General features: G+C 38.6%; 1 protein-coding gene across 5 annotated transcripts; it reads left to right on the forward strand.

The window, feature by feature from the left end:
• Positions 1–1,422: 1,422 nt before the first annotated feature.
• SRSF11 (serine and arginine rich splicing factor 11) lies at positions 1,423–22,101 on the forward strand. Of its 5 annotated transcripts, none has more exons than XM_087930021.1 (12): positions 1,423–1,761; positions 5,024–5,157; positions 9,710–9,819; positions 11,370–11,462; positions 13,060–13,109; positions 15,573–15,700; positions 17,196–17,277; positions 18,143–18,274; positions 18,785–18,874; positions 19,559–19,654; positions 20,556–20,694; positions 20,792–22,101. In XM_087930021.1, the coding sequence occupies exons 1-12, from the start codon at positions 1,634–1,636 to the stop codon at positions 20,978–20,980; spliced, it is 1,371 nt and encodes a 456-aa protein (XP_087786147.1). In that variant the 5' UTR covers positions 1,423–1,633; the 3' UTR covers positions 20,981–22,101. The 5 variants fall into 5 exon arrangements, with proteins under 5 accessions (XP_087786147.1, XP_087786148.1, XP_087786149.1 ...); XM_087930022.1 differs by having other exon boundaries at positions 20,795–22,101; XM_087930023.1 differs by lacking the exons at positions 1,423–1,761; positions 5,024–5,157 and adding exons at positions 6,460–8,088; positions 8,557–9,407.
• The last annotated feature ends 3,640 nt before the right edge of the window (positions 22,102–25,741 follow it).

A 25,741-nucleotide genomic window follows, 5' to 3' on the forward strand; every position in this document is an offset into this window, starting at 1 on the left:
CACCACACCAGGGTCCTGTCTTCTACTATCAATCCATTTGCAAAATGTCAGGGTTTTTTCTAAATTCAGGGGGAAAAAAAATCAGAATTCATGTCACTTTCGCCAGCTGAACCCGTGGAACATATCAGCTAAGCTTCTGCAATCTAGTGACTTCCAGAACAAACATACATGGCATATTCAATTCTACTTTAAAGCTAGGATGTAGTGCTTAAACAATGTGCTCTTAAAGAATGCTTTGTTAAGTTCTGCAAAATAAATATAAATTGTCTTTAAAATTTACTTGTCAAATTTTACAATGGAACATGTGAAAATTTCATAATAGAAAATTAATAGAAAAACTTTGCCAAGTATTTTACATAAAATTACAAAAGAAACAGCATTTTTAACAGTGACCTAATGAATAAATCATACCGCAGCCCCTCTTTAAAAGATGGGTTGTTTAGAAATAATAATTTCTGCAGTTTTAGAAACTGCACATTTAGTTAGGTTAATGGCCAAAAGACTCCTTTCTGCTTGAAAAGGGGAACTTAGTTCCACTCTCTGAGCTTTGGCCTTCTCCTGTGGTAGGGATTCAACATGCTATATACATCAAGGATCTTCAAACTTGGCAAGTTTTAAGACTTGTGGACTTCAACTGCCATAATCCCTGAGCTCCTTGGAGGAGGAATTATGGGAGTTGAAGTCCACAAGTCTTAAAGCTCAGGGTTGAAATGAGGGATCCTTGGTGCTCTGAGCTTGGTTTTCTCACAGACATTTCCTTACCCAAATTAGGCAACACCATCAGTACTAGTGATGCACTAGCATCAAGGACCCCTCATGTATATGCATCAGCTAAATCACTCAAGAAGTAGAGCCCCTGTCAGCACTGTTTCATTACAATGTGAAGAGGTTAATAAGATAGATTTATGCATGCAATTTATCAATCGCTTTGATTCAAATGGAAAGCTGATACGCTCGTATCGCTCAGAATTAAAAATAGAGATTCTATTTATCCAGGTCATGGTAGTCCTGAAAGTGCTTTTTTTCCCCCAAGAGACAACTGGATTTTCTGATTTTTTTCTTTGAAGACGTTTCACTTCTCATCCAAGAAGCATCTTCAGCTCTGATCGAAATTCCCCATCATCCAGTCAGAATTGAAAAAGCTTCTTGGATGAGAAGCAAAACGTCTTCAAAGAAAAACCAGAAAGTCCAGTTATTCCTTGACAAAAAAAAAAACCATCTCCGGGACTTAAGCATCAATCCCAACCACGAACAGCTACGGAAATAGGAAAAGGCCTTTAGCGCCGCCTGCACATGCGCGCAAGGCATCTCAAGTGAGCATGCGCACACGCAAGTTATGCGTGTCCCGTTTCACCCGGAGGTTGTGAGCAGGCGCAGACCGAGAGGTTCTTGCGTCGTTCGGAGAGAGGCGCTGAGGAGCTTGGGATATTGCGGCCCAGGGAGTCTGGCAGCGAAACGATCGTTTGGTGGCCGTTACTCCGCGCGCGAGGGCCTTTTTTTTTTCCCCTTCCCTTGCGATTAAAGCGACGGGAAGCGCCGAGGGACATACGACGGAGGCGTCTCCCGATTCCCCAGGGCCCTTAACTCGTCGCCCCTCGATGCGTTTGTAAGTGCCGGAGCAGGAGGCAGCGCGATGGCTTCAAGCAGCGGCACCGATGTGATTCAGGTCACCAACGTCTCCCCGAGTGCTAGCTCGGAACAGATGCGGACTCTCTTCGGCTTCCTGGGCAAGATCGAAGAATTGCGCCTCTTCCCTCCCGAGTAAGTTCCGTTTCGAGAGAGAGAGAGAGAGAAAGAGAGAGAGAGACGGATGGTCGAGTTTTTAAAGGCCGCGGCCTCCGCGAAACCATCGCTCGAGTATTATTATTAGGCCCTTGATCGGCCGGGGTGGGACCGGGCGAGGATGAGGGCCGCAGGACAGGGCGGAAATCGCCGAGCTTGGCTGCTTGAGGCGGTGGTTGCCGCTTCCGAAAGCTAAAAGCGGATCACGCGGTCGCTTCCTCGCTTGCCATCCGCTCCATCTTGGAGCTTCCGGCGCTGGGGCGGCCTTTCTTTGGCTCGCCGCCCTCGTCTGCTTTCGCAACCTGGGAAGGGAGGAAAGGCGGGAGGCGGAAAAGGGATCTGCCAGGGACGGCCGGGCGGAGGGGGCGCACCGCCTTTATTTGTGGATTGGGGGTGGAGAGTGGGGGGGTGTAGGCGATTTTCAACTGCCAGCTTCCGTGGGAGAGCCACGTTGTGAGGCGGATCGGTTTTAGGGAAAGGGTTGTATTGCGTGAAACAAACGAATTCCTCCTTGTAAGAGGACGAAGAGCTAAGATGTGTGGTCTAATCCTGGTCGTTGTTTCCTGTGGCTGGTTAAATATAACACAAAGTTGATATTATTTTATATATATATATAAAATATTTTATATATATATTGCCGCCATAATAGCACTTGTAGGGTTGGGTTTGGGGTTTTTTTTTTTTTGTAATTTTCAGGTTAAATGTATTAAGTGTCTATGTTATATTTCGAGGAGTGTTTGGGGCTTAAGAATAAGCCAGTATTGTTGATTTCAAACTAGACAGAATGATAACCCATGATTTGAATTTTGAACTGATAACAACAAAAGTAACCCAAAAGTAATCCCAACAAAAGTAACCAAAGTGGAGAAAAATGCTCCTGGTCATATATCCCTCTTTGTTGGGTGGATGTTGGGGAATTTGTGGTTGTGGTGCCTGAAAGAGAGCTTTTTTGGGGGGAAAGGGGGGGGAACAGGAACATAGATTTATGATGAATCCAGAACAGATTACTATATAGACAGTCCTCAACTTACAACAGTTTATTTAGTGACCATTCCAAGTTGCAACCACGCTGAAGAAAGTGACATGATTGCTTTTCAGAGTGTAGCATTCCCCATGATCATGTGATCAAAATTCAGATGCTTGGCAACTGGTTCATATTTAGGACCATTGCAGTGTCCCAGGGTCATGTGATCATTTTTTGAGACATTCTGAGAAGCGAGGTCAATGGGGTAACCAGATTCACTTAACCAGGTTATTAACTTATATTAATTTATCAACTGCAGGGATTGACTTAACTGTGGCAAGAAAGGTGGTAAAATGGGACGAAAGTCACTTAACAAAGGTCTCCCTTAACAACAGAAATTTTGGGCTCAGTTGTGGTCGAGGACTATCTGTAGTGACAATAAAAGAGAATATTTCTAGTTCAGGGTTGAAAGCTTAGCACTGATGGTGTTAACCTATTTGGGTAAATAAAACATCTGCAAGAAAACAGCCAAGCTCATCAGAGGGCACCATTGTAGTAGGTTACTATAGTAGAAGTAATGCTGAACTGTTCAGGTTAGCCAGAGAAGAGTGAAATAATGTATCTACAGTGTTGTTGTTTTTTGTTCAGGTTTCAGACAGAACAAAATCTAGACAGTGTGAGGAAGCAAGATACTGCATCTCAAGTAGATGCCAAGGCAACATAATCTACTAGCCCAACCACTCCCCAATTTTCTTGATACTTGTCTCTTCTTGCCTAAGCCAAGCATGTCCCTGCATGACATCTGCCATAGCCCTCACCCATCTTTCTTGCCTTCCTTCTTCCATTGGAGAGAGGAAGACGCTGGCCTTCAGTAAAGCTCCAAGAACTTGACTCCATTTACTCCTGGCACTAAGAGAACAGAGCAGGCTTGGCCTGTGTCCCATATACTGTAATCCAAAAGCATATTCTAGAATGGCTGTTAACAATCTGGTGGCCTTTAGATCTGTGGGAATGAGACTCCCATGATCCCTAGCCAGTACAGTATAGCATACTTTGGAATTTATGCTGAAGCATAGTTTGGGGAGGTCCAGGTAAGGAAAAAAAGATGCTTCCACGTGTTTTTTTCAACACAACAGGAAAGAAGTCCCTTCTTAATATTCAGATTTTCTGCATGAAAGACGCCCTTCAAATTGTAATTATGGGATATTATTGAAATATGGAAGCTACCCAACTATTACAGGGTTACATTTCAGAAAATATCTGCATAGCATCAGTACTTAAAGCATAACTTGGTCTAATGTAATGTTAAATTATACTAGCTACCCTGAAACAAGAAGTTGGGAAGTAAAACAATTTTCTCTGGAAGAGGATTGGTTGTTGAGTTTTCACCATAAGTGACATAATTCTGTCTGGGTATCTATGGATATAGCTACAGATCTGTATTGTTTATTTATTTGATTTATAGCTCTTCTTTAGTTCAGCAATTTAAGACAGTTCATATAATATTCTGTCCTATTTTTCTCCGGAAAAAGAATCTGAGTGGTAGATTGACTGAGAGTGTGTGTAACCCAAAGAGCCTGGTGAGCTTCTGTGGCTAATGGTAAATTAGCATCTGGTTCTTCTGAACTCTAATCCAACACTAATCATGCTACCTCACTTAATATTTTATTTGGTGCAATGCTAAACCATTGGATTCTTGGTGCTCTCTAGCTTGTTTTCTTGTAGCCATTCCCTAGCCAGGCTAAATGCAGGAAAAAAACATAAAGAACCCTACAGTTTAGCCCTGAATTTCTTTGTGACTGGAAAAGTAAAATACCATCGTGCATATGAAGTGTATATGAAACACTTTTCACATATTTCTTTAAGACATGTTGCCTGAGGGAAGATTTCTTTTTCAATGAAGAAAAATTCAAATTATTGCCTGTGACATCCCATCAAAAATGTTTATTACATCTTCCCAGTTTTCAGTAAAAGTATATGGCTGAGTGAACCATTATAGGGTTACTCTCCCTTCATAAATTTCAAAGGGTAGGTGTATATTAATATTATTTAGACTTATTTAAGTTTAATTGAAATTAAGTCTAAATATGATTCTTCTCCAGGCATGTCTTAAATAATTTTCCCTGTTCTATAACATAAAAAACAGTAAGAATTTTTGGAAAAACTGTAGGGTCCGTGCCCAATACTTTTGTATATACAGTAGTTCCATAAGTCAAATAAAACCTTAATTTTTGTTGATGTTACATCTGATGTTTGTATTCTGTTTTTCTTTTTCAGTGACTCTCCTTTGCCTGTTTCTTCCCGTGTGTGTTTTGTAAAGTTCCAAGAACCTGACTCGGCAGTTGTGGCTCAGCACCTGACAAATACTGTATTCGTTGACCGTGCATTGATAGTCGTACCCTACGCAGAAGGTTTGTGAATTGTTTAAAGATCTATGAAGCCGTAGACCTCTGGTATTAAATCCTGATGTAGTTGAATAGCATGAAGTTTAGCATATAAAATAGCCAAGCTTTTTGCAGTTTTAAAACCCTTGGTATACCCTCATCTTTGATTTCTATACAACAGACAGAAAATACCGATTCAACACTTACTGGAGCTTGCCCATCAGTTTTTAGAATAATTTTATATTCACACAGCATTATTTGATTTATTTTTACCAGACTGCTTCGATACATTTTTTTAAGCTATCTTTTAATAAAATGAAATATACCGTGTTTCTCATATAATAAGGCCGGGTCTTATTTTTTTTCGAGCCCCCTTTTCAGGGGTGGCTTAATTCCCCCCCTTGCATCTTAGGGTGGGCGGCGACAGCTTGGATGTTGACCTGGGCGTTGGTGGGGCACTTTGTATCAGGGTCAACGCAGGCAGCACCATGTCCGGGTGTGCAACAAAAGTACTTCCTAACAGCAAGCCCTCCCCCCCCCATTTCCCCCCCATTTCGCATGTTTTAATATAGGCCTTAATTTGGGGGGAGGGGCTTAATTTCATTTCATGCCTGTAAAACATGCTGGTACTTCCTATTTGGGGAGGCCGTATTGTTGGAGAAACAGGATATATAGACAAGCAATGTTGCTTTAAGTTACCTGGCATCTGTTATCACATGGTTCATTCTCCCTCATGGAGAATTCGTGAATACTAATTCACTTATTACAAGGCAATGTTCTGCTTGTTTTAGTTAACAACTGAAAAGCAGTTACCCTCAGTATAAATTCTGGTACACCAAGGGTTTGAGATCTCTGTTAGTCAGAAAACATCTGCAAAGGTGCTAAATGGGCACTGGGTGTTAGATCTTATTCCACATTTTCTTATTCAACCTTGCTATATATTCTAGAATTTCTCTAAAATAATAAACTCTTCTCTCTTATTTGTGTGTGTGATTTTTATAGTGGAGAAGGCAAATGCAAAAGCCCTTCCAAGATGACTGAAACAGTGGGGTCCTCTGCAGCTACAGGGGATTCTAGACATTAACTAAAGGCCAGCAAGCATTCAAGTCCCCAAGTGTTTTCCCGGTGTAAATCACTCACTTGTTAACAACATTTTTCTCTCTCTTCTTTTTCTTACATTTTTAGGGTGTTACAGTAATTTGAAAAACAATGAGCAGGTTGGAACTATAACTAAAACTCTTGTCAAGAAGACTGCTCTTCTAATGAGTTCTTTGAACCTCAATAGATTTCACCACAACTCTTTCAAAGGCACTATTAACTGATAAACTAGTACTCATTTTAGTTGGATTACAGTAAATTACTTCACTTAAAGCTGCACTGCTGCATACAAAGATTACATCTCATTAAAATCAGTGGATTTACACAGACTAACTGCTGAATTGTAGTCTATGTTTTTATATGTAGTGCCTCATTCTACTCCTTAATAAGGTAGAAGAATATGCAACAGGCAGGTCTAATTAATTAATGTTAGGATATTCAAAACTGAAACTATAATTAATAACAAAGTTTCATCCTCGTTAGTTTAACTTGGCTGGATAGAATAGAATACTTTAAAATACTATTTCTTAACATGTAATTCTGACAACGTCAGATATATCTATGCCTGAGTTTTACATAATTGCTGTCTATATTAGGGCCAAGCTAGATGCGACAGTAGCTGTGTTTTTAAATATGGTTTGGTCCCTGTTTCATAGAAAGAGGAAGGGTGGGCAAAAGGGTGAAGTGTATAGCCGCCTTCCTGTGCCTGCAATTTAACCTCCTTGCAGTCTGTCTCCCTTTGTTTTTTCTTTATGAGCTCCAATGCTGCAACTCTGCCAGCATCCGCAGAAAGCTACTGTGGTGAAATAAGCAGCAGGCCTGGGGTAGGTTTCAGGGCCCTTGCCTCTTTGTATTCCTTTTATTACTAAACATGGATTATACACCTTTTTATGTGATTGGGGAAGGAATGCCGCTGTCGTGTTCACCTTGGCTCTAATTAACTGAACCAATAGCCTCCAGTATATCTGCAAGTTAGTGTTTAAGAATAGTCTCTCTCCTTAAGAGCTTGAATGGTTTTAATACAGCATATTTTTTTCTCTTTATAAACAAGATTTTAAACTCTTCTAGAAAGATAGATGACTGATAAATCTCATGCTGCAATACCGGTCAAAAAGATGAGTTTTCTGAATTTTTTCTGAGGTTTGTTTAATGCAATTTGAGTAGTTGTTACCTATCAAGAACTCACATTGGGTTTTTAGGATCTGCACCATTTTGTAGTTGGCAGGATATGACAAGTGGTTTATCAGCATAACAGACCCATGATTTTTTCCTATGAACTTGGTCTCTACTTTGTTCTTGCAAATGGTCCTTATATAGTGGAAGAATATGGGTATCACTCTTCAATTCTTCTTTTCACAAGACCCCATTTTTGCTAGTGCTAAAGCATTGCTGAGAAAAAAAAACATTTCAAGATCAGTGAAATTGTTCAATTGCATTGAGGCATATGCTTAAACACTGCTGAATTGAAATCTTTCCCTTTACTATTGTGGCAATAGCTTCTGATATTATCTCTCTACAAATATTACAATATGCATTGTACTGATCATATATTCCCTAGTATCAAGTTGCATTTCTGTTCTTAGTGTGTTCATACATCTTGGTGTTGATTGTTGCTTTGTGTTTAGACATAACACAAAGTTCACGGTAAGGCATAGTACTATAATCTTCGTGATGAAATGGAAGGATTTGGAAGCAATGCAGATATTAAAACAGTGACTTTGGGTGGGTTTGTGTAGGTTCTTTGGTTAATGTTTGTTTCTTTTGTCTGTTTCTTTTTCTTCATTTCTACACATTCATGCAGTATGTCATGGTTCTAACAAAGCAGCAGTAAAAAAACTCTTGACGCATGAAAATTAACTGGTGAGGGGCCTCATTGTTTTTTTTAAATCGTAGTCTTATTTCTGAATAACTTTTTTTCTAAAAACAAAATGAGAGGATCAGATGCATGACTACTTAATGGATGCAGATCTTCTGCGAGATGTCTCGAGGAGTTTTAGCTAGATGCCAGAAATGTTATAGTTGCACTAATTGTGTGTAAACATAAATAATATCCTCTGAGACATAATTTGCATGCAAATTTATCCCATAATCTCAGTAGATATGTTTATATTGATGCATTAATGCCCTGTATCTAAATGACCTTTCTCCCCCCCCCTTTTCCCACCATAACTTTTGGTATTGAAATTATGACAGCTCAGTGACAGAAGAAAGATAACAGTGCTGTGTATTATACGTTTGTTTATATTATCGGCACTTCTCAGTATAGGTGGAAGGAACCATTACCTTTATTTAACAGTGGTTTTTCTTTTTTGTTGTTGTGTTTTACAGTTCTTTTCCCTGGTTCAGCCTGAACTATATACCAGGCCCTGCTGAAAATACCACCCAACAGTTTTCTTCTGCAGCTTATCCAGTTTCTCTTAAGTGCCCTGTACATATTGTATGTTTTATGATGAGATGCAGTTTTTTTTAATATGTCTTGCAGAAATGGTTCTGGTATTTGCAAATATATAGTACAGTTATTTTATTGAACTCTCTCACGTTGGGGGCTTGGGCACATTAACAGATTAATCCATATGTCTAGGGCTTTTGCTGTTGGTTAAAATAACAAGAATCAACATTACTGTTTGTCTCATGTTGAGCCTTTTGAAGGTTATTCTTTGTTCGGGGATAGGCAGTAAAAATAGACGCTTAGCAGACCACAAGCTGCAAATCAGAAGTTTCTTCTGAAAGGGCAATACTCAGCAGCATTCTTGGTACAGTAACCATGACACAGAGTGGAACATGTATTTTACTGCACAGGTAAGAATGTGTCACATTTTAGGTGTTCACATAAACACATACATGTGGACACACATGCAGAACCTACATTTGGACCTTTGTGGAGACCTTCAGATCCAAATGAGAAGTCAGCAAAAGCCCTACACTTTTTCTTACCTTCTCTTAAGTTTTACAAAATTGTATGGTAGGTGTAAAAGAAATCATAGTGAACTGTGCCATATTATTAACCCCTAAATCAACCTTTTTTTGTCTTGTGTATCTTGATTTTTCTGTGTGCTTTATAGTGAAGCAGCCGACACGAGTCGTTGTTCATAAAACAGCTTTTGAAAGTTGAGAGCACACCCCTGGAGAACCGACTGTGCTTGCTTACGTTTGGTTCATGACTTAAAAATCGAGTACAGGTGATGAAATCTTGGCAGTGTTAACAAAAAAGTAGTGTGTATTGTGCTATTTTTTATTCTAGAACTTAACCTTTTGTAGAGAAAAAGGAACAAATTTTCACACATTGAAGTTTCATTCTGACAAACAAGTTAATGATAAATTATTAAGAAAGCAAACATTGTATTATAGCCAACATAAGTACTTTCAGCAAACTCAGATGGTGTTTCAGGGAGACATTTTCTGGGTGTATTTGTGTGTGGATTTTTTTTTAAAAAAAGATAAATTGATGAGTAACTTCTAATGCAAAGTTGTCTCTCTGCAGGAGTTATTCCTGATGAGACTAAGGCTTTATCTCTCCTGGCACCAGCTAATGCTGTGGCAGGCCTTCTGCCGGGGGGTGGACTCCTGCCTACACCTAACCCACTTTCTCAGGTAAGTAGATTTGCATAAAGTACAGCAACATTATATTTCTTTGTCTATGGGAGGTATGCTTATACAATGTTATTGTAATGTTTGCAGCAGAATTATAGTGAAAAAGAATTGGCCCCAAAGTAATTGATTTCCTAGACTGGATCCCATTCTCCCTTCAGCTCACTGGGTTGACACCTAATTCACTGCTATTTAAAAAAATAAAAATAAAGCAACATTGGAAATGAAAACTTATGGAAGATTGTGGCCAGAAATGATATTCAGCCATTTCTATAGTCAGGGATGAGCCTCTGTTGCAAGACGCAAAAAGAATTGCTATATTTTCATACAGCTTAATGCTTGCAGCGCTTATACGTCCTACCTGGCTTCTACGACACTTAATTTTTTTTTTTTAATGAAAGAATGCTTTTTTAGCAATCGAGTCATTTAAAAACTATTTCTCGGTTACTCACTGCTCCCCCTTGTAAAATCACAGAGGAGAGTTATGTTTGTAGGGTTCAGGCAAGTACTTTCTTGGGACTTCCAGAGATGCAACCTTTTTAGTTTAATGTCGGTCCTCTTGATGGTGTGTGATGTGGCTAACTTTCTAGAAAGCTCACCTCTATTTAGCCTAAGAGTGATTGCTTTCATGTTTGCCTTAGAACAGAAGTGAGGGACTTGGATCAAGATTTCTAAAATGATGAATAAAGAATTGTATAAGAGATAATGAGAGTATTATTCTTCCTTTCCAATATCCAGAAATATAGTTTAAGAAAACACTGGTTGGGATACAAGTGAGAATCAATACTTAGTAGCAAGAATGTGAATTTCCCTAAATGGTCTATAGTTGCAAATTTACAAAGTCACAGTAGATAAGTCAGAGGCTAGTAGAAGTACTGCATGCAGATCCTGTGAAATACCTTAGAAGATCTTGTTTCTAATCCTTTTCATTTTCTGCCATTCAGAATGGAGAGTGGCAGTTTAGAAGAGAGAAGAGAAATGCTTCTTCTGAGATGCAACTAGTTTAGTATAAATGAAATAGTTTTGAATGTGTAATTACTATTTCATTAATGGGATTTGAGAGTCTTAATTTGGGTGCATATCGTAAAAATTAGAAAATTAAAAATGGGTAATTCATATTTCCTACTGGCATGAATAAGTCCACATTCAGTTCTCTAAAGTTTGTTTTTTAAAATTGGTTAGTAAATGATGATAAATATTCTTGCATGAAAACTGGATTACTATGAACAATTGCTAAGAGTTGACCTAAGAGCACATCATTTAGTCAAACAACCCATGTTTAGTCACTAGAAGTTCCTGTTTCACTGGAATAGGAAGCCTCTGCATTGGATTCACAAGAGCTGATACCCAGTTAGATGAATAATTTGGTCTAAAATTTGGTCTAAAATAGCTTCATACATTCAAGTAACAATGTCAGTGTTTCAGAACTTTAAAAAGTTATAAGTTGTTCCTGTTTTCCAGAGATTTGGAAAATGGTAGAACAATTAGTGTGTGCTATATTTGTATTTTCCTTATGAGAAATGCATGGATTGTACTAATTTTCATTCTTACAGATCGGTGCTGTTCCTCTGGCTGCTTTAGGAGCTCCAACTCTAGATCCAGCTCTAGCTGCTCTGGGTCTCCCTGGGACAAACTTAAACTCTCAGGTATATTGCTTTTAAGTATAAACCTATCTCTAGAAAATTGTCAATTTTAACATTCAAGACTCATGTAATTTTTATTGTGGAATCCAGCCCTTGCTTATCAATGGAGACTGAGTGGAGCAAGTTGCCAGTTTTAAGTTTCTGGGTGTTACCATAAAAGAGCACCTGACCTGGGGTGCTCATATTGCAGGACTGGTCAAAAGGGCCCAGCAGAGATTATACTACCTGAGACTTCTCAGAAAGCAACAACTGAATGAAAAATTGCTGGTGACCTTCTACCGCTGCACCATAGAGAGTATCTTAACTTAGCACATCTGTATGGTTTGCCAATTGCACAGTGGCAGACAGGAAAGCACTCCAGAGGGTTAACATCATTCCCCAGAAGATCACTGGTTGCCCTCTTCCCTCTTTGGAAGAGCTTTATACCTTCAGCTGCCTTAAGAAAGTTCAAAACATTCTCAAAGATCCATCTCATCCTAGGCACCCTTTATTTTAACTATTACCATCTGGCAGGTGGTACCGAATAATAAAAACAAGGACAAATAGGCTGAAAAACCGCTTCTATCCCAGGGCAGTTTATTTTATTGTGTTTATTTTCATGGTCATGGTCATGATGTGCACTGAAGATGGTATTTGATTTTGTTGCAATGACAATAAAGTAAACTAAACTAAATTCCATGAGGTTGTTTTTATTGTCTCTGGTTTTCCACATCAACAAGAAGCAAGTGAGTTCATCTGAGTATTGGAGGATTGTGATGTATGATTGAGTATTTAACACAGCAAATTATATACTGATCCAATATGAGATTAGAATAATATTGGAGGAAAGCCAAACAGCTAAATCTCAATGTAGAGAAAACTTTCTCTCATGGTGACATATTTACTTGCATTACAGTTTACACTGCATTACAATTAGCCACAAATTGGACTTTTCTTTTTGAATTATTTTGCTTTATCGGTTAAATATAATGTTAATGAAACAACACAGGGAAATAAATTCTTTCAGCATCCTCCCCTATCTCTCACATCTGATTCAAAAGATTAGGGATTCCTTTGGAACAGATTTGGTGAATTGTTGGGTAATGGCAATATTCCATGCCATCAATAAGAACTCATACTCTTTAGAATTTCTTTAATAGCATCATCAGAGTTCATACTTGGATAATACCAGTTTTATAACTGTAGAAGTTATATAAGCTATAAAAGGTACGTATGTATGTATGTATAAAGTTATATATAACAATTTTGACTCAAATGCAGTCTTAATTGTATTTGTCCATTGACTCTTGGATTCTGGATATATTTCTCATTGTAGTCATTTTGTAAATTGACAACTCCAATTGAGAAACCTCAAATGATCAAGGACTCTTGTGTAATTTTAAACATAAAATCTCTTGCAAATACTGACATGAATAACTATCAGAAATAAAAATAGTCTGGATCTGAGTACACATAGTATTCTCAAATGTACACTAAGGTAGATATGCCCTGAAACTTATGGTAACTTGTGTTGTTTAACTGGTTAGATTTAAAGCCATTTGGGTATAATTTTTTCCAAATATTGATATGAACAGCAATTTTTGGTCATTTTTCTTTGCAGTCTCTTGCAGCAGATCAACTGTTAAAACTTATGAGCACAGTAGATCCAAAGTAAGTATCAATTTTTAGAATTGCACTATATAGCACAATTGGTTTTGCTAAGGAGTCATCTTTGAAAGGATTGCCTTTTGGGTGAATAAGAAACAGGGCTTTTTCCTAGATTTGTATGTTACAGGTAGTCCTCAAAATTTTGGCCGCTAAGCAAGACACTTGTTAAGTGAATTTTGCTTCGTTTCATGCCCTTTATTGCCACAGGGGTTAAGTGAATTGCTTCAGTTGTTGAGTTAGTAACACAGTTGTCAAATGAACGTGCCTTCCTCATTCACTTTGCTTGTCAGAAGATCAGCAAATCTGATCCTACAACCCTGGGACTCTGCAACTGTCACAAATACATGCCAGTTGCCAAGCCTCCAAATTTGGATCACGTGACCATGGGAATGCTGCAACGGTCGTAAGTGTAAGAAATGGTCACAAGTTACTGTTTTCAGTGCCGTTGTAATTTCAAACGAACAGTAAATGAATGGTTATAAGTCAAGGACTGCCTGTCACCACATGGGCTTAGGGAAGCAGTTTTTTGGGCTGCTCTTCCACTTTGCTCTCAAAGCAAGGAGATGGCTCTATGAAGACTATTTTAACATGCTTAATTGACTTCCTTATTTTTATAAGAAGAGGAGACGGGCAGTGCTGAGACAGCACCCTCGGATCTTCTAAGCAGGATTTCCCCCTGGATGCATTTTATTTTCCCTTTGAATTATGGGACATCATTTCAGCAGTAGTAAAATGTTTTCTTCTCTTTGGTAGTCTCCACAACACTCATGGCATACACACTGAGTGCAGATCTAATTTACTGATGGCAGGGATGGCAAATAAGCAGTTGAGAAATCGGAAGTTTAGAAGATCTCAGTTTTGTAGGCCCATTAACTAAGAATATTTTAAATATTTAGTCAAATTAAGTGCTGTATTGCCAATTATTTATGTTTCATGACATTTTACATCTATTTATATTGTTTGATTATGTCTTGGCTGTGAAATTGCAGGTGTATATAAAAGTTCAATAACAATTCAAAACGTAGGTTAAAATTGCCAAGACTTTTGTTGTATTACAAGAGTGGCCTTTCTCCTGTGACTCTTGTTAAGGTAATTCCCCATTAGCAGAATGAGCGCACACAGGGAGACGTAGTGAGAGTGGTGAAGAATAACACACACACAGCTACACTGTATAGTAACTAACACCCAGATTTTTCCTGGAGTGTTCTAGTTAGGGAGTTTATTGCAAAAGAGAACAAACCCATGATCTTTTTGTTTTATATGTGTCAGTGCAGTTGGGAAATTGTGGCCTGGACTGGAATGTTCTTCCCAATCTCCTATTCAAATGAGGTCTCCACTGATTTCTAGTACAGGGAGTCCTTGACTTACGACCACAACTGAGCCCAACGTTTCTGTTCCTAAGTGAGATATTGGTTAAGACCTTTCTTGCCACAGTTGTTAAGTGAATCATTGCAGTTGTTAAATTAGTAACAGCTGAAGTAAATCTGGCTTCCCCTTTGATTTTGCTTGTCAGAAGGTCGCAAAAGCGGATCACGTGACCCCAGGACACTGCAGCTGTCATAAATATGAACCAGTTGCCAAGGAACTGAATTTTGATCACATGATCATGGGGGGATGCTGCAAAGGCCGTAACTTTGAAAAATGGCCATAAGTCACTTTTTTTCAGTGCTGTTTGTAACTTTGAACAGTCACTAAATGAACTGTCAAGTCCATTTAAGTCAAGGACTTCCTGTACTCTTTAAAGAGCAGAACCTGGAGGGTCCCTGTTAATTTCAAGTAAGTTCATTTTTTGGTATCGTGGAAAAAATAATTGCCTAAGTATTGCATATTAAAGGACAAGAATATTCTAGACAGTGGGATAGTTTAGTAAAACGGATACACTAGGCCTGTGATGGTAAAGCTATGGCGTGCGTGCCACAGGTGGCACGCAGAGCCATTTGTGTGGGCACACGAGCCTCAGCCAAACTTATCTGCACTGTGCATGCGCACGCCTCCCAGCTGATTTTCGGCCCATTTGAGGCATTTTTCACCCTCCCGGAAGCTCGAGGGAAGCCTCTGCAGCCTTGGGAGGCTGGAAATGCCTGTTTTCAGCCTCCAGAAGGCCTCTGGAGCCCAGGAGAGGCCGTTTTTGCCCTCCCGGGGGTTCAAAGGAAAACTCTGCAGCCTTTGGAGGCCAAAAACAGGCCTGTTTCGGCACTTCCGGAAGTGCTGAAATGGGCCAATTTTTCAGCCTCCAAACTCCAGGCAGCTTACATAAATAAAACAATAAAATACTTAATAAAAATTCCTAGTATCATACTCCAAAATGCCACTGTAAGCGACCAAAAGTCTTTTTTACTGAATGCCTTACAAAAGGAGATTGTTGCGATTATTTTTCTCATGGATAGCAAGAGTTAGTTAAGTGTGTATTCTGTTTTATATGGGCTTTACAATTCAATTTGTCTATATTTTTTTAATTTGTTTCAGGCTCAATCATGTAGCTGCAGGCCTTGTTTCACCAAGTCTGAAAACAGATACCTCCAGTAAAGAAATAGAAGAAGCCATGAAACGAGTACGAGAAGCACAGTCCCTGATTTCTGCTGCTATAGAGCCAGGTAAAGCCATCTAAAACAGCGGTCACCAGCTGGTGGGCCGTGAAGATTTTTTGGTGGGCAACAGAGAAATCTCACCCCCACAGCACCCCCCCCCCGAAAGCAATTAATCCAGGCTGCGCAGAAACACAAGGCTGCTCAGCCCACATGGCCTGCGGGAACCCTCACCGCCCACTCACTCCTTGCCCGGCAAACTTGCCTGCTAAATTGCTATTTTTCCTTTTTCCAACCATCATCTGTTCTGCTGTGCCGGGAGATTTAGATTAGCTAGGAAGAAGGAAATGGTTGGATTTCTTGCTTTCTAGTAAGCACAGCCAAACCTCCCTTAGGATTGAAGGTTTGCTTGCAAGCAAATTCAGTGCAGACTCAAGGCAACGAAATTTGAGAGACTGACCTCGCCGATGGCAGATAGATAGATCAATGAATGATTCTGTGACCAACTCAATCTTCCTGCTTTGCCTGATTTTGGATAAAAGTTGCTTTTTTAAATAAAACTTCCAATATTTACGTACATGATGTGTTGTGAGTTAATTTTGTGAGTTTGCTTGCAAGCAAATTTTATGTGACAGACTGAGCTAGCTAATGGCAGATAGATAGATTTCTGAATAAATCTGATTCTGTGAGCAACTCAATCTGCCTGCCTACTTTGCCTGATTTTGGGTAAAAGTTGTTCTTTTTTTTTTATAAAAAATTCAATATTTATATAAGTATTTTTAATATTTACATACAAGCCATGCCCAGCCAGTCACATGACCACCAAGCCATACCCACAAATTAGGCCATGCCCACAGAACCAGTTAGTGGTCCCTGGGATCTAAAATTATGAGTTTGGTGGTCCCTGAGGTCCAAACGGTTGGCGACCCCTGATCTAAAATGTCACCTGAGTAATTTTGCCTTGCAGAAAATCGCTGTGATACTGTGTGGTCCAGAAAAAACTCGATAGATATCGGTAGAAACTTATACGAGCAAACATTTAGGAAGAAATTATTCTTACTGATTAAGAATCATAATCAGTAAGTCTTGTATATTGATGAGATGCTGGACTTATTTTTTTATCTGAACCAAAGAACTCCTTTTATATTTCTTAGGTTTGTTCAGATGTTATCCTGATCAATACTTCATCCTATATAATACATCCCACATCTATTTATCTGTAGGAATATGAATAAAATGTCCGTAGTTACTTGAAAAATGTAATTGACCCTTTACACCAAGGGTCTTCAAACTTGGCAACTTTAAGGCTTGTGGACTCCAACTCCCAGAGTTCCTGATCTAACATGACTGGAGGAAGAATTCTGGGAGTTGAAGTCCATAAGTTTTAAAGCTGTCAACTTTGAAGTCCCTGCTTTACGTAATTGATAGAAATAGCAGAAAACTGCTTTTGAGACATAAAAACTCCTTCAGCTACTGTTTATGTATTTAAAAAATAACTTTAAAAGCATTCGCCTAATTTCTCCCGATGGTTCTGTAATGGACACTTTCGATGTTCTGATTCCAGATAAAAAGGATGATAAAAGAAGGCATTCGAGATCCCGGTCGCGTTCAAGGCGGAGAAGAACACCTTCTTCTTCCAGGCATAGGTAAGGGTTCACAACAATGGCTCACCTGGCTGCTTACTGAGTTTGGTGGATAAGACTGTAGTTACTATATAATATGGAAATGGTAAACATTAAACAGTATAATCTGGAAAAAATGATTCAGAAATAATTTGTATTAAATGAATTGATTTAGGACTTATTTTTCAATAACTGTATGATACTACAGCCATAGTGTTGAATCAGAGAATGCATCCATTTTTCATTAGCTGATTAGTTGAGTAATACTTACAAATCATTTCTAAAACACTGATTAGTTTTTTAAAACACATGAGCTGAATATGAAGTCATTGGAATGAGTGTAATGAGTAGATAGTATTGCATAGGAAATAAGGAATTCCTGTAGGTGGTTGATAATTTTTCTTGTTTTTGAACAATAGGTTTCTTGTGTTTCATGTCTTTCAAAATGTATTTAAGTTCCTGATTTTGTCTTTATTATTGAGAAAATTCTTATCATGGATTTAAGGTCCAAATCAGACAATACAAACATTTTCCATTTCTGTATGTTGTATTTCTGCTAGCACGCAGAGATTATCTCAAGCAGTATAATACAGTGAGACAAACGGACATCACCAGGGCCTAATACTGTAATGAAATGATAACTTTTCACCATGCAAAGATACCCTCAGTTTGTCAGATTGCAAGAAAGTATGAACAATTCATTTACTGTTCATTAAATGTCTGAAGACTTTTAATCCTTCATAGCAAATAATAAAGTCCCCTACTGATGATATATCTAGTCCATGTTTGCTCAGTCACTAAGCATAACTTTTATTTGATACTTCATATAGTATCTCTTATAATCTGATCTGATGTGTCATTTTTATTTGATTAATGGTTTGCTTAATAGACGGTCACGAAGTCGATCCAGAAGACGGTCACATTCAAAGTCAAGGAGCAGAAGAAGATCTAAAAGTCCTCGACGGCGGCGATCTCACTCCAGAGAACGTACTAGAAGATCTAGGAGCACTTCCAAAACCAGGTGCTTGAAAACTTCACAAAATCCTGAAATTCTGTTTTGCATTGGAGGAAATCATTCTGTTAGCTACAAAAATATTGGAAACATGATTTGTAACCAGTTTCCATTCTTGCCTGATAAAAAAAAACTCTTTGATCCAGCAAAAAGCTCCATCTATGGAATGGAGAGAGGTGATAACTTTCACCAAAGGTTTTTTTTTTCTTCCAGTTTTAAAGATTACTCCAAACATGAGGTAGAGATCAGTGGTAGGAAGAGTAAGGCAAACCTTTCTTCTGGATGCTACTATCAGAAGTTTCTGCTGGATCAACTAAACATTGACATTAATTCTAGCCTGTAACCAGGATGGATGGATAGAGATACACACACACATACATTCATCCATCCATTCACCCATCTTGGTTACATTGAGAATGAATGCCTGCCTCTGTGTTTGTATGTGTGTGAGTGAGTGAGTGAGTGAGTGAATAGAGGATACATGAAACAAAAACAGCTCATCATTTCTTCCTCTTTTAGAGACAAAAAGAAAGAAGAAAAGGAGAAGAAACGGTCTAAAACTCCACCCAAAAGCTACAGCACTGCCAGGCGATCCAGAAGCGCAAGCAGGTTTGGTGTAATCCTACATTTCTCTTGAAGGCTGTCAAAATGGTCTACTATTCTGACTTCTAGGAACCCTTCAGTATTTGAACGAGGGCCCTTTCATACTACACTAAAAGCATTTTAATGAATTGTGCTGCTTTAGATCCAAACACTGAGATAAAATTCTCGCTGTTAACCTATCAGCGTTTCTATGAGGTGCTAGTGAACCAGCATGCTGAAGTCATTTATTGGTTGGAAGTAAATTCATGCATTATAGATATCTTGATCTCCATGTGGGTCATGAGGAATAGGGAAGTTACTCCTTTTATGCAAACTCTTGCCCTTTAATTTTTCAGGCTAAACAAAATGTGGGTTGCTAGAAACAGAGATCTCATTCTGTACATGCACACCTCAGGATAGTTTATCCAGCAAACAATTATTGATTGAAGATTGGTGGGTGTGGGCAGATGCATGCACGCATGTTCTGCATTAGAAACATTGAGGTCACTAGGTGTTGCCATCCTAAACAGGACCGCAGAAAGACTGATTTAATTTAGACTTCTGTGTTGTATTTATGCTTTTGTCTGCTACAGAGAAATGCTGAAGCCATTAAAATATTTTTTCTTGTTTAAATATACTTATATACTAAATATACATGGGGACGTTAATGAATGCAAGAAAAAGTTTGATTGGGAGACACTCTTGTTACAGAGAAAGACGTCGCAGAAGAAGCAGAAGTGGCTCCAGATCACCTAAAAAGCCCAGGTCACCTAAGAGAAAAGTGTCTAGATCCCCTTCACCAAAAAGGTTTGTCATTTAACAAATCTACTGACTTGATTTTTTTTTCTTTCTTTCTCAGTTCTCCTGTTGTAGGAAATGCCTTAGATCTTGTTTTGGCCATATTTGTCAACATGGTTAATATTTACTGGCATTAGAATCTTACTTCATTTTAGGAAATGTGAAGTAATTTTGAAGGTATTCAGTAAATTGACATCAGTAGCAGGGGTGGGCTGCTGGGGGCTCGCAGGGACTCGGGAGAGCCCCTAGCTAAGACTTTGCATGGTTCGGGGAGCTCCCAATAACCTCAGAAAGAACAGAATAATCAACCAACACCTTTTCGAGGCTTTTTTTCCTTTCTGGGTGTTCAGCCAAGAGCATTTCACATCTTGTAAAAGTGTCAAGTGTTAGCTTGGGGAGGGAGAGCCATTGAAAAAAAAATCAGATAACCTAGCCACTAGCCTCCAAGGGGATTAATTCCCAGATAATAAGAATCGTGTAACTCAACAGAAACTCCACTAAGACTCCAAGATCCCTCTCACAGTCACTGCTATTATGCCTGGTTTCACCCAGTCTTTTAAGTATTAAATGAAATAATAAACAACTTTTTGGTATATTATCTTTTTTTAGGTAATTAGGGCAAAGAAGCAATGTTGAGTTGGCCACACCCACCCAGTCACATGACCACCCAGCCACACCCAGCCAGCCAGTCATTAGGGCAGAGAGCCCCTTGCTAAAAAATGTGAAGCCCACTATTGAAGAAAGGCATAATTTAATGATTTGTGAATAGTAAGACATATTAGCTTCTCTGCACTTCTCATATTGTTAAACAGCTTTCGTGCCGGAGACTTGTGGGTAACTTGCCCATAGAACATTTTAGTTAAAACAGCGTGTATTCTCATTCTCAGGTGTGTGTTTGTTTTCCTTTCAGGCATAAGAAAGAGAAGAAAAAAGATAAAGATAAGGAGAGAAGCAGGGATGAGCGTGAAAGATCAACAAGTAAAAAGAAAAAAAGCAAAGACAAAGAGAAAGAGCGAGAGAGGAAATCAGAAAGTGACAAAGATGTCAAAGTATGCTTAAATATATTTCTCCTGGTTGATTTGAATTCCAGAGGTTTCATTTGAAACATGTCTTATGTGGTCTATTTTATGTTTTATCTTGGCAAAGCAGGTCACAAGGGATTATGACGAAGAGGAACAAGGCTATGATAGTGAAAAGGAGAAAAAGGAAGAAAAAGCCGCTGATGCCACTTCCCCAAAGCTTAAAGAGTCCCCGGAGAAAGGGGGTGGTGAACCAAGAGAGTCCAAGGTCAATGGAGACGATCATCATGAAGAGGATATGGATATGAGTGACTGAATGTTGCCTTTCCCACGAGAACAATTGGCCACGTGCATCAGTGTCATTCCTGTGTGATTCCTTTATGCTGTACTTGTTTAACCTTCCAAACTAGATGTATACAGCTGTAACTATACATGGTTGTAAAGCGCCTAATATTAAATAATTACATCAAAAGTTTTAGAGAAAGTGGTATCTGGGTTTCCATTCTTGTTATTGGCTAAATTGAATTGAGTAGCCCAGCAGTCCTTACTAGCTTGGTGCTGCTTTTTTCCTTTTTGAGCAAAAAGCTGCATGCATCTTTGACAGGCATGGACTGTTTGTGTTGTATGATCTTTTTAGTAAACCAGCTCACCTACAATAGTGTTTCTAGAGTTTGATTATTTACAATAATAGAGCAAAATAGGGAATGAACTGGCTGCATGTTAACTGTGGCAAGAACATCCTGATCGTCTACAGCATGGTGGCCCACTAAGGGCCCTCAGTGTAGAGAGAGAGAAACTAATATTAGCTTCATCTGGGAAGAAATCTGATAGAGGTAGATAATATTTCTAGCCCTGTGGCTGATTCTTTTTGTTGTGGATTTGTTTGGCTTTGACACGGTTGAAATGCATTAGTCTTTTGATGCCCAGTGTAAGGTAGACTTCGAGTCTCAATCCTTCTCAGGTGGGGTGTTTGATTTTCCACAATTTGGATGTCTTGAGGTTAAAAAAAAAAAAAGAACATTTCTGTATTCTGCAGAAGAGACAGAGATAATCTTGTGTAGTTTTTTAGAAGCTGCATTTCATTTTTGAGTATTAAAACTCTACAACAACAAAAAAGGGTAATGCATTTTAAATGGAACTTCATAATGATTTTAAAACAAGTCTACTTGATAATGTATTTGATCTCAAGTTGTATAAACTAACTCATTTGTGTTGCAGTCACTGAAGTAGTAATCTTTGACACAGTAATTTTATGTTATGCAAAATATATGGGCAATCTATTCTTTTAGTTCTGGAAGTTTTGGGGGCATATACTTTTGTGCAGGTAAAAAAACAAAGTAGGCTACAGTCTGTGCCATGTTTATGTACAGTTTCTGAAATTGTTTTACAAGACTTTGATAATAAAAAATCATAAATATACACTTGATTTGTACTAAAGTGCGTGTGTATTGGTGTTAATGATTTGTACAAAGCTACCTCACTACTTTCCATTTATATTTTCATTTAGTATCATTGTTTAAGTCTGTCTGGTTACCACAAAAATATCTGGCATATTCATAATTTATGTCCAGGGAAGTTTTTTTCCCCCTATATGTTGGAAATCTGATGGCAATTACCCCTCCCCCCAAAAGAGGGGCTGCCCTTCCAAAAAAGGAAATAGTCCATGTATTTTTAATATTTAATATCATTGGACAAACATACTGCTTGATATTTGTTTTTAAAAGTTTGTGAGAATAAAACTGTATCTGAATACTTGGGTTCAGAATACTGATCTATCAAAATCTTCCAATTAATTCCAGTAACACCCCACTCCCCAAAAAACATTACAAGTTAGAATTAGTAGCTATGTTGTCTGCTGAATTTTTATAAAAAGTAACAGAAATAATAGAATAAAATAGTATTTTCTATTGGTGTTTCACAGAATAGAAAAATTTATAATTTTAGTAATAAGTATTTTCTAAATATATCAAAATGTACCATAAATGTTACCCAGCCTTTTCTCTGAAAAACAAGATTTTTATTTTGCAGGAGAGGAAAAAGAAACTTGTGAAATAATTCCATTAATTATATTTATGAAAGTGCATTTGTAGAACACTAAATCTTTGCAGTTTCTTTTGTTTAAATTTCAAATTATTGTACCAAAAAAGTATAATAAATGAGGGCTGAACAGATGGAGTTCAACTTCTGGTTCCCAAAACAAACTTTATCATTCACAATGGCACGGATGATGAAATTTAAAGTACAATCCCAGGAGGAATGGATGGATTTGACTACTAGATAATTTCAGGTTTTTGGCCAGACTCAGAAAAATAGAAATGGAACAGCATCTTTGTGAAAATCAAAAATCAGCTTATAAATATGCTATCTTTAACATATTTTTAAAATTGAAAATCAATACTTGAGAGCAGGTCGTGGACTAGTACTAGTCTGTGGCCTCTTAGGAACTGGGCTACACAACTGGAGATGTTTGACGGGCGAGCAACACTTCATGCACAGGATCTAGGTGACACATTCTTAGGGTAGAGATGGGGGTGGGAACTGATAATAGGATGTGGAACAGATTACAGGTGGACCTTCTGACAGTGCTGAACAGTACTAGCAATGACTGGTCCTTCTACTTAATAATGGTCTCGAAGTCCCCATATTTGCAACCATCTTACCAGCAAAGTTGATGGGGAGGCCAGCAGAAGGCCAAAAAAGGCAACCACATAATGTCCTCATTTAGCAATCTGCAGTGATTCACTTGACTGGCAACTGGGATTGCTGGAATTAGTGACGTTAAGCAGCATGATCATGTGATGTGTCTAACTTATAGTTTGCTTAGTGACAGTACTTATGGTCCCAATTGTAAACTGAGGACTGCTATATTAAGAATTCAGTTTGGAGATTCAGTAAATAATGCATCGTTTCACCAAAGTCGATATAAATCTTAACAAAACAACACCATGCCAAGCAATCTCATCTTTTTTGATAATGGAGTAGTAACAGTTGATCACAGTACTGTCATGGATACAGTATTCCTTAACATCAGTAATAAATTAACCAAATAATTCACTCCAGTCAAATTCTAGCAGAGAACATAAAAAGTAGGTTGGCCTACACTTACTGCTAGATAAACAAGGACATGAATAAAACTTATCAAAAAACATTAACAATAGATCAACATTATGAATGATAATGATATCCCATCATTTTTATATATACTGTATTTTTCGTTCCTAAGTTTCGAGGAGGAAAAGGAAAAAAAATGAATATGGAGCGCTGAATATGGGGCAGCAGTGTAGAGAAGGCAGGAGGTGGAGCCTGAGGGGACCACAGGTAGGTGTCCTCTCATGTACCACCTCCACCTATTGACTCCTGCACTGCGGAAAAGAGGAGGTGGCACTGTAAAAGGACCCCGCCATTGCGGCCCAGCTGCTATTCACCATATTCGCTCCCTTACATGCACAGATATTTCCACCCACTTTTGGGGGTGGGGGTGGGTGGGAGTGCGTCTTATGGAGCAAAAAATACAGTAATTCAAAATGATGATCAGATTTGCAGATGACAACTATACTGTCCAGACAGCATATAGGTAATTGGGAATTGAGATAGTTAAGTTAGAATTGGGAGCTGTCCCCTTAAGTGAATGCCGCATGGTAAATGTAGTTAATGCATCATGGGAAATGTAGTTCATGTCATGTGGTCACATCTGTAATCCTGATTGGTCACTGAATTGACCCTTGGTTGGGTTGTGGGAGTTTCCTTTACTCTTGCTTGGACCCCAGCACCATGCTGGTGTCTCACCCTTTGCTCCAGCGTTATGGGATGAAAGATCACTATAATCTTACACTATGAAGTCAGCTATGCAAAGAATTGGACATTAGATGAATCTTGACATAACCGTGAGTTATATTTGAAGATGCCTTGTGACCCCCCCCCCCCAATAAAGAAACTTTGTATGGAAGCCTTTGTAGAGTATGTCTGTCTGTCTTTATATTCGGCCAGCAGTTAAAAGGCAGAACAACAACAATGAAAGGTGTAGCAAGCAAAAAGGGCACAAGATTCAGGAAAATGTTGACAACAGAACATGGAAAAAAAAAAACAGAAAAATGAATTTCAACAGAAAAATATACATTTAACAAGGAAAAATACCTAAGATGGAAAGGATGTGAATGCCTTGAAGGTTCACGTTGAATATTAACAAACACCTGATGCAGTTACAAACAAGAAATTCTAGGCTTTAGCTATAGATGCATGATGTCTAAGTAATGCAATGGTGTGGTTCTTCTCTATTTGGTATAACAGAATAACAGAGCTGGAAGGGACCCTGGAGGTCTTCTAGTCCAAACCTTTGTGCAAGCAGGAAACCTTACCATTTCAGACAAATGCCTGTCCAATCACTTCTTTAAAACCTCCAGTGTTGGAGCATTTACAACTTCTGGAGGCAAGCCATTCCACTGATTATTTGTTTTAACTGTTAGGAAATTTCTCCTTAGCTCTCAGTTGCATCTCTCCTTGATTAGTTTCCATCCATTGTTTCTTGTTCTGCCTTCAGGTGCGTTGGAGGATAGATTGACACCCCTCCGTCTTCTTTGGGGTGTTGGTCAGGTAGCACTTGTAATATTACAACCCATATGGGTGTCAGATTTTAGAAGGGCCACAGTGTGTTCAGAGGCAAACAACCAAAATGAAAAGGTGCCCAGGCTTATGAGGAATTGCCGGAAAGTGCAGGTTTTGTGCAGGAAGTTACTTATTATGTAGGCAAAGGCTGCTGGATGGTCATTGTCAAATAATTTATAATAGTAAATTCCTGCATGATAGCTGTGAGTTGGATTAGATCAGGGGTGGGCAACTGGCAACTTTACGATCTGTGGGCTTCAACTCCCAGAATTCCTGAGACCACCACACTCAGTCAGGGTAGCTTTTCATTTGAAGAGAAAGCAGCACACTATACAATTTCTTAAATTGGATTGGACAAGAATTCAATAGTCAAAAAATTCTTCTCTTGATGGTTCTGTAATCTCAGCAGTTGGCATTTGGCCTCTAAAGACCTTGATTTATGCCATAACTATCATTTTCCTTCAGCTTTTGTGGC

The sequence above is a fragment of the Pseudonaja textilis genome, chromosome 3 (genome assembly GCF_049901715.1).
Source record: "Pseudonaja textilis isolate UNSWEBS1 chromosome 3, rPseTex1.2, whole genome shotgun sequence".
NCBI lineage: Eukaryota > Metazoa > Chordata > Lepidosauria > Squamata > Elapidae > Pseudonaja > Pseudonaja textilis.

Coding starts and splice junctions, on each gene's coding strand:
- SRSF11 (XM_087930021.1), top strand. CDS start 1,634: ATGGCTTCAAGCAGCGGCACCGATGTGATTCAGGTCACCAACGTCTCC. Junction 13,110..15,572: donor ATGAGCACAGTAGATCCAAA/GTAAGTATCAAT, acceptor AATTTGTTTCAG/GCTCAATCATGTAGCTGCAG. Junction 18,275..18,784: donor AGGAGCACTTCCAAAACCAG/GTGCTTGAAAAC, acceptor TTCCTCTTTTAG/AGACAAAAAGAAAGAAGAAA.